Source organism: Pelodiscus sinensis, chromosome 2 (assembly GCF_049634645.1).
Source record: "Pelodiscus sinensis isolate JC-2024 chromosome 2, ASM4963464v1, whole genome shotgun sequence".
NCBI classification, from domain to species: Eukaryota; Metazoa; Chordata; order Testudines; family Trionychidae; genus Pelodiscus; species Pelodiscus sinensis.
In genome coordinates, this window is record NC_134712.1 from 97,896,586 (window position 1) to 97,912,853 (window position 16,268).

The window sequence follows — 16,268 nt, forward strand, 5'->3', positions numbered from 1 at the left end:
CTTCTTCACCACCTTCACCAACCACAGTCCTTATGCAACGCAAAAACCGCCCTAGTCCAGACCAGAGGGGTTCGCCACGGTATTCCCCATCTCCGCAATGCTTTCACAGGCGGCCACACTCTCCAACATACCATAGAGGAAGATCTCGCTCCCCAAGGTCACCTATGAGATCCTCCTACACTAGATACCACCACACATCGCATAGGGGATACTCACCATATTATTATTATTCTCCTTACCATGGACATGACAGATATCATCATCACCGCAGGGATTACTATTCCCGTCGATATTTGTATGGCTACTTCTCTAAACTATCATCGAAGGCACTCACGCAGTACTACCAGGTTACTATCACCGCTGCAATCATCCACCAGGCCTCCAACCCCCTCAGGGGATGCATCTCCAACAGTACAGCAACTGGAGCAGCAGGAAACTCTTTCAGAACATGCTCAACCATACACACGGTCCCCAGTGGACCAGTCTTCTTCATCCCCGGATGATGCAATTTTTCCTGGAGATTTTTCCCCGGTTGATGACATCAAACAATTCCATGACCGGTTTAAAAGCGTGGCAGAATTTCAGGAAATACAACAAAATTTAGGGGAGATGCAACATAAACAGCATCGACTACTTAAGAACCTTCAACCTTCACAGAAAAGCAAGCTTGCTTTGCCCCTTGGACAAAGCAATATTGGAAATTGCAGATGACATCTGGCAGACCCCAGCTTCTGTCCAAGCAACACATAAAAAGTATTTCGTCCCCACCAAAGGGATGGAATTTCTATACACGCATCCTCAGCCAAATTCTTTGGTAGTCGATGCCGCTCAGTGATGATCAAAGACCCCTCAATATAAAAACACCTCATCAGACAAGGATGCCAAGCATTTAGATCTTTTCAGAAGAAAAGTATACTCATCTGCTACGCTAACTTTATGAATGGCAAACTACTCGGCACCTCTCTCCAACCACAACTTTGATAATTATGCAAAGTTGGTGACACTGCTCGAACATCTGCCAGAAGAAAAACGTCAGCTTTTGAAATCAGTGGTACAAGCAGGTTATATGGCCTCGAGAACAGCATTGCAAATTTCGTTAGATATTGTGGACACAGCGGCCTGTACCACCACTACATCAGTGGCAATGCGGTGTTCCTCTTGACTTCTGATAGCGTCCGTACTGAAAGATCTACACACAAAGGTAGAGGACCTACCATTTGATAGGCAGAGTCTGTCTGTGGCTAACACCGACCAAGTGCTGCACTCTGGAAAAGACTCTAGGACAATGCCCAGGACTCTTGGCATAAACATGCAACCATACCACCGAAAATGATACATCCCCTATTACAGACAGCGGCCTACTCCCTATGCTAATCCTAGGTTCAGACGATATGAACCTCAACAAAGAGGGAAACCTCGACAACAAAGCCAACGCTCACAATCGAACAGGGCACCCATCCAGCACAACAATAAACAGCCAGTTTGACGGTATAGTCGAGGGACTACAGACCATCCCTCTAACACATCAATCAGAAACCCGGGAGCTATTTCACCATCGCTTATGGCACTTCCAACAAAGGTGGTTTGCCATCACCACCGACTGCTGGGTCTGAAAGCTGATAACATCAGGTTACACCATACCCCTTCTCTCTCTGCCACCCACCTCTCCCCCACCCCCAACCCTTTTCAGGGACCCATCTAACAAGACTCTCCTCATGCAGGAGGTGCTTCAACTTATTAGTTCAGTAGAGAGAGTACCAGAACAATTCCGCGGCAGGGGATTTTATTCCTGATATTTCCTCACCAAGAAAAAATCAGGAGGATGGAGACCCATCCTGGTTCTCCGTAGCCTCAATTGACATCTCAAAAAACACAGATTCAAGATGGTGACAGTAGCTTCTATTATGCCAGCCCTGAATGTGTGTGATTGGTTTGCGTCTCTCGATTTACAAGATGCATATTTTCACGTCACAATACATCCTGCACACAGATGTTTCCTCAGGTTCACCATAGAGAACCATCATTTTCAATACAAAGTCCTCCCATTTGGCCTTTCGTCCACCCCCAGAGTTTTCTCCAAAACTCTGTCCATAGTGTCAGCCTATCTTCATCGCCAGGGCATCATGATATTTCCATATCTGGACGACTGCTAATTAAAGCATCTTCATACCATCAAGCACTACAAGCCACTCACATTAGAAGAGACTTATTTACAGCCCTAGGGCTACGTCTATATTGGCAAGATTTTGCGCAAATACTCTTTAACGCAAGAGTTTTTGCGTTAGAGTATTTGAGTAAGAGAGCATCTACACTGGCATGTGCCTTTGCGCAAAAGATGTGCTTTTGCGCAAGAGCATCCGTGCCAGTGTAGACGCACTCTTGCACAAGAAAGCTCCGATGGCCATTTTAAACATTGGGTTTTCTTGCACAAGAAATTGATGTTGCCGGTCTACACTGGCCTCTTGTGCAGGAACAGTTGCGCAAGAGGGCTTATCCCTGAGCGGGAGAGTCAGAGTATTTGCGCAAGAAGCACTGATTTTATACATTAAACGTCAGTGTTCTTGCCCAAGTACTCGCTACTAGTGTAGACAGTGGCAAGTTTTTGCACAAAAATAGCTGCTTTTGCGCAAAATCTTGCCAATGTAGACGTAGCCTAGGTCTCATAATCAACATTCAGAAATCCTCGCTCATTCCGCAAACGTCCCTCGAGTTCATTGGTGCACAGTTAGATTCTACAACAGCGAGGACTTATCTTCCAATGGCCAGATTCAACAAAATACAGGCTCTCGTCCACACCATCTCTATCAGTCCAAAAGTCACCATACTTACCTGTGTAAGGCTCATGGGCCGTATGGCAGCAACCATTTACGTGATACAGTATACGAGACTTCATCTCCGATGCCTGCAGTACTGGATAGCTTCAATCTATTGGCTGGGCAACCAGGATGTTCATAGACCAGTCACATTACCCACTATGGTGAGACATCCCCTGAAATGGTGGACATCCATCGCCAGCATGCTTACAGGTCTCCCCTTTCATCGTCCTCAACCAGACATCCAAATTACTACAGACGTGTGTCTCAGATGGGGAGCACACTGCACAGGGGAACATGTACAAGGACAATGGTCCCTGGCAGAAGCACTCCAGCATATCAACCTACTGGAGCTAAGGGCAGTAATCAATGCCTGCAAAGTATTTTTGCCCAAAATTCGACACCACATGGTCCAGATTTTTACCGACAACACCACCACAGTATATTATATCAACCGCCAAGGCAGAGCCAGATCAAAGTCCTTTTTTTCAGAAGCCATGCATTCATGGAACTGGTGCATTCACCATGGGGTCAACATCGTTGCAACATACTTGCTGGGCAAGGACAATATGATCGCCGACATGCTCAGTAGACACTTCTTTCCCCAATACAAGTGTGAGCTGAACCCACGCGTGGCACACTTTATTCTGCCGCTGGGGGTATCCACACATAGACTTATTTGGTATGTACATCAATACGAAATGCCCGAGGTACTGCTCCAGAGCAGGACTCGGACCGAACTCGAACTTTTCTACTGCACTGGGGCCGACGGCTATTCTACGCTTTTCCCCCAATTCCGCTTCTTCTGAGAGTACTGGAGAAAATAATCATAGATGGGGACACAGTCATACTCATAGCTCCGTACTGGCCCAGACAAACATGGCTCCAGCTTCTAATACAAATGTCCCTACGACCTCCGTATCATTTACCGGAGAGCCCAGACCTCCTGATACAACACGGGCAAACTATGATACACCCTCAAATCGACCAACTACATCTTACAGCCTGGCTCTAGCTGGTTCCATCAGACAGTGATCATCTGCTCTCAAGACGTAAAGCATGTCTTGTTGCACAGTAGATGCAACTCCACGCGAAAGACTTACCTTTATAAGTGGCAGTGATCCCACTCTTGATGCAGTGACAACAGCTGTGACGCTATGACTCTTCCAATCCATTGTATTTTGGACTACGCACTACACCTTCAACACTCCGGTCTTGCCATACCATCTATTAGGGTCCACCTATTGGCAATCTCCACCTTCGGACAACCAATAGAAGGATACTCAGTATTTGCCCATCCCATGACCAAAAGATTTTTGAAGGGACTCACAAATCTTTATCCTGCACAGAGAAGTCCCCCAGCACCCTGGGATCTTCAATTAATCTTGGACACTCTTACATGTCCGTCCACCCTTTGAGCCAATAGCCACCTGTGACTTTCCCATACTTACCATGAAAGTTGTCTTCCTCCTAGCCATCACCTCAGTGTGAAGAGTTGGCGAACTCGCAGCTCTTTCGGCTGACCCACCTTACACTCTCTTTACTAATACTGGAGTGATATTATGGCCACATCCAAAATTCCTTCTGAAAGTGAACTCAGAATTTCATATTAACAAACCAGTAATACTTTCTACCTTTTATCCCAAACCACATGCCTCATGTCATGAGGCTCGACTTCATACGCTAGATGTTCGGAGGGCCTTAGCGTTTTACCTAGAGAGAACACGACCCTTCCGACAATCACCACGCCTTCTACTATGCATGGACAAGTGATCTAAGGGTCGGCCGTTATCATCACAACATATTTCTAAGCTAATTGTGAAATGCATTGTATGTTGCTACTTGCTACACCATAGAACAGTACCTGCCTCAATACATGCACGTTCCACCAGAGCGACAGCTGCAACCACAGCGTTCCTCCGAGGCATATCGCTACAAGATATTCGAAGAGCGACAACCTGGTCTTCGGACATGACTTTTCCAAACACTACGCAATTGACGCTATTGTCCGGGACTCGGTGCTAGCATCACCTGTGCTTTCCACAGCACAGAGCTCCTTACTCTGATCCCTCCTCCGTAGACCAGGCGACAGCTCGGTACTCATCTACAGTGGAGCACCCACGGGGACACTACCCAAAGAAGAAAAGGAAGTTACTCACCTTGTGCAGTAGCGATGGTTCTTCGAGGTGTGTGTCTCTGTGGGTGTTCCACGACCCGCCCTCCTCCCCATTTGGAGTCTTCTCTTATGTTTTTCAGACATACCCAGTTAGGGTGAACTGGTGGGAGCCGGACTGCACGCAGCCTCAGAAATGGCACAAAGGTCCTGCTAAACCGGTGCATGCACGGTCCGGCTAAACCACAGCTAATGAATCTCTGACCTGCAGTGCTGGGATGAACCCAACACCTCCAGTGGAGCACCCACAGGGGAACACACCTCGAAGAACCGTCGTTACTGCTAAACTTCCTTTTCCCTGCTAAATTCTTCTAAGAATCACAGGGAGAGAGTTCAGTCCCAACTATAAGAAGTAGTTCATTATAACTGTTTTCAGCAAAATTCTCCAAAAGAAATATGGAAACCAATAGGAAGATGGTCCTGGAGCAGAAAAATAGAAGATAGATGCTTGGAATAGAAACACTGGAGATTCTCCTCATCTGGTAACTGGCACAAAACAAAACAACAGAAACAAACAAAACACCACCACCCTGCATGTCAGTAAAAGTCCTGGGAAGCAGTCTTCTCTTCCTTCCAGTCCAGCTTGATAGCCTCAGCAAACAAAGCTAATCCTGTTAATCAGTGAGAGTTTACTCATCATATAATTGAAACTTTTTTCTCTATTTTTCATAATCTTTGCCATTCTTAATCTGGTTAAACATCAAATACATGTAACATGCATTTGATGAAGTGGGTCTTTGCCCACAAAAGCTTATGCTCCAATAAATCTGTTAGTCTAGAAGGTGCTACAGGACTTCTCGTTGTTTAGGATAAATGCTTAGTCTGTTGACTTGTGGTAACAGAAGTATGTGCATTATATGGAATGACAAAGAAAATCTTACATTACTCTACCATTACTCAGATTTAAATTAGAAAATGACCTCTGCCATTTTTAAAGAGCAAAATATTAACTTCCATCTTATTCCCTCTGTTTTTTGTTGATAACTAAGGTTCTCTATTGGCCCAAAAATATAAATAAATTTCTTTACAAAATGAATCTCTAAAGTAATTTCCTTTTCTGTGTTCTTATTAGGAGCACATGCAAACCCATCAGGCTGGACCTTCCCTAAGTTCCCAGAAGCCAAGAGTGTTTAAATGTGATACTTGCGAAAAGGCTTTTGCTAAACCAAGTCAGCTGGAGAGGCATAGCCGCATCCACACAGGTAATATCTACATTGTTGCCCACTTATGTGATTTTATTGTGCATCTTATATTATGAGATGTTTTACTTAAAGCCTCTGCTCCTAGATTCATGTGGATATACAATAATATCAGTTTTAATAAATAATAATAATGAAAAAGCTTTTGTGCCTCAAGGTTCTGGGAAAAATGCTAGAGCCTAAAAGTCTGAAAATAGTAGAAAGCAAAGAAAAATAATCCAGTACTTATTATTTTAAAGTTCTCGTGAGTTTTTCCCTTTCAGGTAAATGATGTTTTGTCAGTTGCTGGTATGTGCTAATAGAGAAAAGTCAGTAAAGCATTCCTTAAATATAGGGGGTTAAAAAAATTGTACCTGATTTTCCTAAGGCATGTAGATGAACATTTCCATGAATGCTGTTGTCTCTTGTCTTTGCATGCCTGCTGGTAGTGGCACACACACACATAAAGTGTTCACTGTATCCCAACAGAAATTCAGTCCTATGAATCATACTCGAATGTCATTCAAAAATTAGTTGTTTCCTCAAACTTAATACTAGTATCTTACTCTGATGGATTATTTCCAAGGCTGTAGTGGCAGTAAGTATGTGATTTCTATTATATAGTTTGTACTTTTTTCCCAAGAGAATACTTCGCTAATTGTTTATATAACCTGTGACTCAGGTTCCTACTCTAGGGAGACAGATTGGAGAAGCAACACTTACTGCCTCCTATTCATTTTAGGGCTTGTTTTTACTATTGCACTAATTGGCGCTGCTGCAATCAATGCAGCAGTGCCAGTTTAGCAGTTCTGATGAAGATGTTGACATTCTTTCATCAAAATAATTAATCCACCTCAACAAGTGATAGAAGCTATGTTAGGAGGAGAGCATGTTCCACCAGCAGAGTGTGGTGTATACACAGCATTAAGTCGATCACTTGGTGGGATGGTTTTCTTTACATCTCTGAGCAATATAACTTGCATTGATTTAAGCAGTAGACAGGATCTTAGAATGGGCTAGGAACAGCTGTTGTCACCATTACCCACTGCTTAGCAGCAGCCACGCTGGCTGCTGGATTGCAAAAACAAGGGGAGCTTCTAGTATAGGATGGCTGCCTTACTTTATACAGCTGGATACGTAGGGCAGCCAAGGAGAAAGGAAAAAAGAAGATGAGAATTAAGCACTAGTTATAGCTCCCTGATTCTCTGTCTCTAATTTGAATTGGGGATAAGATAGCAGCAGTTTCCTAGAAATGGCTGCACAACCTAAGAGAAAGTTAGAGTGCAGCCATCTTCTTCTTGCCCTCAGCAGGCTTCTATGCACCAGAGACTTTAGGGAGGGAGGAATAAGAGCTGGCTCTGTGCTTTCTAGAGATTTCAGCATAGTGGAAGGACCACAGCATGGATTTTTGAGTTGCTTTTGCCCTCTTTGTGGTGCCTGAGCTTTGGAAAGGAAGCAGAACAATTATCTGCCCATTAGTAGTTGGTGTTTCTTAACATTTTTACAGTAATTGATCCTCAAGACTGCTATCTTGAATAATTTTTGTGTACAATGGTCTATTTAGGTGGTGTGTCTAAAACTGCAGCTTGAAAGTAGGATCTTGAAATGGTCTGTATGAAAGCTGTTTCAGTAGCTGCTAGGATTTGACACTAGGGAAAACAGAGAAAAACATCTGAGTCAAAGGACGTGTAGGACAGTGTGTTCCCAACACAGAACTAGCAGGTAACAGAAGAGCAGAGATTGTATTAATAAGAAGAAATGTATTCATACATTTTTAAAATGGCAAAGAAAATACAAAAAATAAGTGACCAGCTATATTTATTTTGTATAAATGTTCTCTTCAATTTTCTTTACCAATACAAATGCCTGGATCGTAGTTCCAAGTAACAGAAACAAAGATGCTTCTGTGGCATCAGGCTTTTCGTTTTCAGTGAGCCATGTTTTTGTTATATGGGTACATTTCTGAACTGAACTGAAAATTTGTTTCCATTATGGGAAAATGGGCCACACAAGAAGGTATTGCTCCAATAAAAACTGAAATTCAGGAAGGCAGTACTGGCACTATTATAGACCCAGGACACCTCATACTATCCAAACCTGGGCTAGGGAAGAGAGCAGGATTGAACCATGCAGTAGAAATGGAAAAGCAGCCTTGGGGCTTGAACAACTCTTTTTCTTATGGCAAGACCCTGCCTCTAGCCTCTATCCTAAGGGAAGAGAATAAGAGGAATGTACCTGTGGTGTTGCAGGAATTGAGGCAGGAGTCTGGGTTGAGCACCAGGCACCCCTACAACCTGCAGAATCAGATGAGTGCTCTCTGGGATAAACTAAGTCACAGGTTGAAAGCTTTGGAGATCCAGATCCAGGGAATAGAATGGATATGTTTAAAAGCAGTGAAAGAGCTGTCTGAAAAGTTGGGACAGACCAAGCAGGAGACTACCAATCATGAGAAGATGACGCTAGTCCTTGCCATTGAATGTAAAGAGGTGTCCAAGGATAGCATGACACTGATAAAGTGGGTTGTGCCCATGAAAGTTCATGATACTATATATGTTATTCTCTAAGGTGCTACAGGACCACTTGTTCTTTTAAACGTTTTCCTGATTTACTGAGTAAAACCCTGAGCAGAGCTAGGTTGCTCCTAAAGGTCTTGGGTGCTAGCTATCCTGCGGAGAAGGCCGGCAAATTTTCATGTTCCTGAGGATTTAATTAAGGTATTTGTACAAGTATTCCTTCTCAGTTTAGTAGTCCTTCAGGCTGGGATAAGTAGCATGCTATTTACCCTATTTAAACAGCCTGGGAGAGTAGCACAGGCACCTTGAAACAAAACAAAATAAACCACCCATCACTCTGTGCAAGACAGAAAGGGAGGACAGTGATTTGCAACAAATTCATGAGTATCAACAAAATACTTCTTTCAAACATTTTTAAACAGTTTTCGCTAGCCACCACTTCTTTTGACAACATTTTAGAATCCAGATGTCTGATCAGATGATCAGGATGTCTGATCACGACTAAATTTTAAAGTAAAAAGTTATATAATGAAGCTATTTCATACGTTTTGGAAATATAAGTATTGTGCAACAGTAGCTCCTCCAATGTAGTAAATACAATATAATGTGTAAATTAAATATATAGAGGAAAAGGTTTTCTGTTACTTTGGATGTGTGATATTTCCAGCAAGCAAGAAATCTTGATTTAAATAATTGATTAGCTTTGTATGTTTGAGTTATTCTCATAAAGAAACGTTTCCATCTATGTTTTAAGTTACATTAGAAAATAGCAAATTTACTTCATAATAATTAATTTGTATTTGTGATTTTTATCAGTGTGTACTTGGATGGAAATTAACATTCAACTGAAAGTTAACAAAATCAGAAATTTGAAATAGTATTTTTATTGTTTAGATAAAACTACTTTACATATGGAAAAATACATAAGTAAACAAAGTTTATCAAAAGATCTTTTGCAGGTGAAACAACTAATGTATCAAACAAAGGAGGTATAATCAGTAGTTAGTGAATTGAACTGATTATTTCTGATTACCATGTCCTTCAAGGTTTTAAGAAGTAGTAGATCTCATCCTCCTACATCTAATTTTTATACATAGATTAGAAGAGAGAAACTGGTTTTGCTGCTCTTCAGTTCCCGGTTAGTTTCTCAATTTTAAAGGAATTGTCTTTGAAGTGAACCTGTTCAATCAATCAATCACAACTAAAAAAAAAATACTTCTCCACTTGCAAAAGAAGCTACTGCTATTATAATATGGTTTATTATTTCAGCAAACTCTGGTTCCAGCTGCTTAGCTAGTAATTTAGACTTGATCGACTGACTTTTAAGACTTCAACAGCAAATATGCATTTCTAAAACATTTTTTTGAAATTTAATTTGAATGGTTTTAGAATATCATAGTAAATTTAGGTTTTAATATGTTGTAATTTTAAATAAGTTAATTTTTTAAAAGAACAGATTTTATTTAAATGTAGAAAATCCAGTTTAAAAAAACTGATTTAAATTTTAAATCTTTTTAACATAATTTGTTCTGGTCTTATCCATCAGTGATTGAGCAGAGCTGCTAAAAGAAATTAACTAGATAAGAAATGTTTTATTTTCTTTTATTATACTCTTTAATAAGAAAGATACTTTACATTTATATAATTATAAGGTGCCTCATAAACTGTTAATAACTATGTAATATACACACACACATGCATTTGCTTATTGGATAGTCGACTAGACCTTGACATCCCTAGTGTGTATCTTACATAATTATTAACAGTTTGAGGCACCTTATAATTATATAAATGTAAACTATATAAAAGTAAAGCAAATGCTTATTGTATAGTCGACAGGATAGTTGATTAGTCGCTTCCACCCCCTTGTTGCCTCTCTCAGAGGCAGCGGGGGAAGAGGTGAGGAAAGAGAGGGAGATACTTCAAAGCAACTGCACTACAGGGAGCTCGGGCTCTGTGAGGCGCTAAGCCCACGATCAGGATTCAAAGAGACTGCGCCACCTTATTAACTAATCAAATAGTCGATGCAAAAATGCATCAACTATTTGATTAGTGAAATACATGCTCCTTAACATCCTTGATATACACACTTAACCTTGACACTAGCAGAGCAAGCACTGTTCTGTAATTTATATCTACTATCTATTTGAGAAAGTTTGTGCGTGTGCCTGTTTGTCTGTTTCTTCAAGAACTCCTGAATGGTAAGAGCTAGGATCACCATATTCTGTATGCAGCTCTGATAACTTAAAACAAGGTAAAGATTTGCTTGAGCCAGGAAAATGGTATTTGTCCAGAATGGGATTGCTTCTCATAAAGCCATGCAGAAGAGAGACACAATCACAAGGCAGGTGAAAGGGCCTGCCTGGCTCTGGGGCTGCCCGAACCTCCCTCTCAACAAGCACCCTTTAGGAAGGGTGTGGGAGGGGAGGCGAATCTCAGTCTCTCTCTCCTCTCTTCCCCCCCGCCCCTCCCGATTCATATGGAAACATTGCTGACCAAGGGGAAAGTGCACAATTTGCTGCATTCCTCACTCTGGCTTGGGAGCACAGAGGGCAGATGAACCTGGAGCTGCTCCAACTGAGGGACATGCACCCCTCCCCTGGCTGTGTCCACTGGAGCTGCGGTATCATAGACAGGAGCTTCTCACCTGGCCCCAAGCTGGTGTGGTGAGGGAGATCTGGGTTAGTCCTCTTTCCATGGAGCAGCCTGCATACTGAGCCCCTCATCCCCAGACCTGCCCTACAGCAATGATTTAAATGAAGAAAAACAAAAATTGTTTGAGTTAAGGTCCCAAGCAATGGTACATCTTCTAGTATAGTAATCTTCTTGTACAATATAAAAAATAAATAACATTTGTACAATTATCTGCTTTGGGTCAATAAATATGTTTGGAAATGAATATGTTCTAATTGAAATTTAGTGTTTTTGTAAATTTAAAAAAAAACAAGTTTAGCAAATTAGGGGAAAGTTTATAATTGCTTTTATATTCCTTTAATGGAGATCATTCACCTCTTGGCATGGAGCCTCTGGGTCACATTTAAGTATTTTGTTGGAAATCTAGCAGAAATTATTTTTAATGGTGCAAGTTTCAACTTTGAGATGTCTGAGTAGTTCAGTTTTGTAACAGTTAATATAATGGCCTAATTTATATTACTAATAAACAATATACAAATTGTGATGTGAAAATGAAGACATTTCTGAGGAGGGGCAAAAAGATAAGCTTTTTTTAATCACCTGATATTCTAAAACACAAATTTGTCAAACTTAACAAATCCTGAGACTAAAATACACATTTTAATGCATTCTTCAAGGGCAAGTGTATTTGGGCCTATGTAGTATTGTTATCTGAAAAGTTACTATATGCATTTTTCTGTTGTACAGGGGAACGTCCATTTCACTGTTCACTGTGTGAAAAAGCTTTTAACCAGAAGAGTGCCCTTCAAGTGCATATGAAAAAGCACACAGGAGAGAGGCCTTACAAATGTGATTACTGTGCAATGGGCTTTACACAGAAAAGCAATATGAAACTCCATATGAAACGAGCTCATGGTTATGTTGGTAGGTAACATATGATGTAATAGTGTGAAGCACAGAAAGTCAAATTATGTGCCAGAAAAGCACAGGCAACTGAATTACATGGAAGTTGGGTGTTAGTATTCATTCACTGAATATGGGCTGTAGTAAATATATGGAACTAACTGGTGTATATAAATTAAGCAATAAACGTAGGTACTGAACCACATTTGTTGAAGAAATGGTTAGTGAGTGGCTTCAGTATCCTCTTGACTCTGTAGTGTAGACTATGGGAATATAAAACATAGTATATAGATGGTACGCAGTTGTGCACAACTGGTATTACCCATGTCTAGTGAAATGCTCTATTCCTTTTTTTTTTTTTTTAAAGGAGACGTTCTGATTTATGAACCAAAATATTTTGTTCATCTTCCAAATTTCTTATTTTTATTCTATAGATTGGACCTCCTTAGTTTGGGACGTGATCAGTCCTGAATGAGGGAGTTTGCCAGACCAAGAGAGGTCAATTCTGCCTCCTGATGAGAGATTCTGAGCTTTCCCGGAGGTAGTCATCATAGGGCTTCCGTCCGGCAGTGGGTCTCCCAGATTTGCATCTGCCAGCAGGGCTGCTGCTGCCTCCACAGCCCAGGGTTGGTAGGGCTCCTGCAGCCCTCTCACCACTGGAACTACTGGAGCCATGAAGTGCTGTGACTGCCAGGACTGCTGCAGCTCTCGCGCCGCTGGGACCACCAAAGCCCTAGGGTCCCCGACCCAGGGCTCCAACACTCCGTGATTGTTGGGGCTGCTGCGGCCCGGAGTTCTGTCGTTCTAGGGCTACTGGGGCCACTGCCCCAGGATGGCAGAGCTCTGCTGCTCCAGGGGCTGTCGGGCTCTTACAGCTCTCTGGTCCAGGGGCTCTGTGGACCAGCAACATCTGTGTTCCTGCTGGATTACAGATATTGCTGGACCAGAAAGTTCCAGATGAGAGAGGTTCAACCTGTATTTGCAATGGTCTTGCTTTTTGTACTAGTCATTCCTTTCTTTCTCTGTTATATTACAATAGGCACTGTACAAGAATCTGCCAGCCATCAAGAACAAGAAGGGGAAGATATCAATCGTACTTTGAATTTAGAAGAGGTTGTTCAAGAATCTTCAAATGAATGGCAGAGTATAAGCAATGTTTTTCGATGACACCTTAGTTGAAAGTTTTTCTTTCAGGACTTGAATTTCTCAACGTACATTTTGAAAAAAGTAAAGCATATGGATTTTACAGTTGATGCTTGAAGCATTGGAAATAGTAACAATACAATAATATATTATAGCTTTTTTAATTATTTACAGAAAGTACCGTACTTAAAAGAATCATTGTTTTTTGTAAACTTGCAGGAATATATTGAAAAAAAAATCAATTAATCTGTTAAATTGTCTACAGATCAATGAACTCAGGTAATACTGCATGCAGTTTCATCTTCTAATCCAGAGCTAGTATATCTAGTTGAACAATTAACTGGAACTTCATATCAGGAAAGAGTGATTCCCTTGTATTAGTAAAGAAAATGAAAAGTAACTTCATGGGGAAACCATGAAAATTGTCATTTACTTTTTTATTTTATTTTTATGCACAGCAAAAATGTTTGAGATTAGAAAAAGTGATATGAAAGAGATGCATGCAGTATAGAATTGATTTTTACAATGCACATTTCTTAGCTTCTTTTGGTACATTTGGGGAATTTTGGAAGGTGAATTGCCCTTGCATTAAAAGACATTTATGCAGTTAATCTCTTGAGAGGTGACCAGGCTGTTTCCATTCCAGTTGTAGAGAGTATCAGGTTTTTTCCATCAAAATGTCTGAGGCTTTAACCTCAGCAATAAATATTCAAAGAAAATCTAGATTAAAAGAGAAGAAACTGTGGTTGAACACTTCCATTTTTAGGATCAGCAGACAGATACTTGAGTATTTGTGGAAAGCACAAGCCATATACTAAAGTTGGGAGGTAACCTAAAATTATACATTTTAATAGCAGACTGGAAGCTGCAGTATGGGTCACCTCAGTTAACATAAAATTCATCTGTACAATAGACATTGATAGCTCCAAATATGTAAAAGCATCATCATTTGCTCACGCATCAATTCTGAAAGCATTTTCCTGGTCTTTTTTGTGTGTTTCATGTTTTTTTTATTATTATTATTTCAGTAAAACTACCTAGATAACTTAAGGTACATTTATAGCAATGGCAGTTTGTAAAGTACAGACACTGCATCCTCAGCTTGCATGGGTATAAACAGCAGTGTAGATGGTGAGGCAGGCCTTAGGAGGTAGAGTGGAGTGTCCTATGCATCTAAGCCCCCAGGATGAATATTCAACACAGTTCTCTTTGTGCATCCAAGCAGGGCCTCCCATGTTTATGCTGCTAATTTCTGCAGTGTGGTGTCTCACTGTCTTTTCGCTGCCAGAGTCTTTCCTTGCTGTTTGTCTGCACACAGCAGTATGTAGCTTTTCATCTTAGTGACAAGTGTGAATGCCCACCTGCCTTTTACTATGGTGTGTAGCTACATGTGTAGTGCCTTTTGCTCTACTTGCCGCTGTAAGTGTAGGCCTAGCCTTAGTACTGCTCTGAAAGGTGCCACTTATTAAGTGTATTCATAACAAAGAAACACTGGAGTAAAACTTAAGTCATGTTTTAGACATTCCAAAGACAGAAAACTCTTTGCTTACTTTTACTTTGTTCCTTTGAATTTATTTATATGTTATATATATGAAGAGAGAGATATGTATGTATATACAAATATATGGGCCTCTATGTGGCTGATCAGTATATTTTGTAAATAGTAATCCCAATTGCAAGAAGATGTCATCAGGTTTTTAAGTTCACATGAGTATTTCTAGATCAGTATTGGATTCATTGCAATGTAAAATAGAGTTGGGTTTTTTTAACCTTTTGAAAAATAATTTTTATTTTCTCCAGATCCAAACTCTCCTTTCCCTTTTTTTTCTTTCAGTAAATATTATCTATACTTTGACTGCTATAAGACCTAGTATTTTCAGATTCCTAAAGAAAGAAATCATTGTTGTTTTTGATAGTTCTGTTAGCTCTTGGCATATGTATATAATAATATAGCTGGCAACATAAAAATAACATTTTTGTTATGTGGAAATATTTAAGTCAGAAATGTTAATAATATTAATTTTTCCAACTTTGCTTTGTGTATGTGGTTATTTAAAAAAAAATTTAAAATGGGTATTCTTTAAGACTCTTGGTCACATTCCAATCAGGTAATGAGTGGATGTTTGTAAGTATAGTAAGTAACAAGAAAACAGAGAGACTCATCCTATCTCCAAACAACAGCATTTTTCCTGAATTCTTAATCCATTTGAGAGTTCTCCCGATTATGGTAAATATGCTTTTTTAATATTTTAATAAGATATGCTATATATTTTAGAACTTAACCTTGAATGACTTCTGCCTGTCATGAAGGTGTTTAATGTCCTTCCTTTATATATAGGAGTTGTTCCAGGTAACTTGGCTAAGTATGAAACGGAAACCTTCAAATGCATAGTATCTGCTGATACTTGTAGACATGAAGAGGCAGTAACAACTACATTGGTGTCGAGGACAAGATCAGATTGTTTAGGAACTTTCTTGCTAAAAAAAAGAAATTGAAGTGGAACATGCCCTGAGAGCATCACACTGGAAAAAGGTAATGTCAAAAATAAATGTTATACATATCAGAAGCCCTAGACCATCTTGTTGTGGCAACTGGGCATTTGCTGTCTGAAGTAAGAGCTCCTACACCATTAATAGCTGAGATGTAATAAATAAATAGCAATAAATCAATAGACAATTAATGCCCTTTTATTCTGTACTTTACCAGACAGCAAGCTCAATAAACTGTCTTTTCTGATCTGCACAGAAGGTTCAGTTTATAGTGTAGTTGGTGCAGGGACGGCAGGGGTCTGGGATGTGGTATAGGCTATGGGGTGTGCTCTAAGAGAGTTAAGTTTGGGTCCAGGAGGAACTTGGGGCAGGGATTGGGGCTGTTCCTGATAGAGTTGTGGCCCCATGGCTTTGCAGGCAT

General features: G+C 40.5%; 1 protein-coding gene across 11 annotated transcripts in view; it reads left to right on the forward strand.

The window, feature by feature from the left end:
- Positions 1 to 16,268, forward strand: part of ZNF236 (zinc finger protein 236) — a 219,789-nt gene that overhangs the window by 139,000 nt on the left and 64,521 nt on the right. For 6 of the 11 annotated variants that reach the window (XM_075921084.1, XM_075921082.1, XM_075921083.1 and 3 more), the window contains 3 exons: positions 6,059 to 6,188; positions 12,059 to 12,235; positions 13,254 to 15,386. In XM_075921084.1, the coding sequence (XP_075777199.1) occupies positions 6,059 to 6,188; positions 12,059 to 12,235; positions 13,254 to 13,381 (435 nt within the window). In that variant the 3' untranslated portion in view covers positions 13,382 to 15,386. Of the gene's footprint in view, positions 1 to 6,058; positions 6,189 to 8,729; positions 8,879 to 12,058; positions 12,236 to 13,253; positions 15,891 to 16,268 lie in introns of those variants that run through there. The other 5 variants (XM_075921079.1, XM_075921080.1, XM_075921078.1 and 2 more) reach the window with 2 other exon arrangements.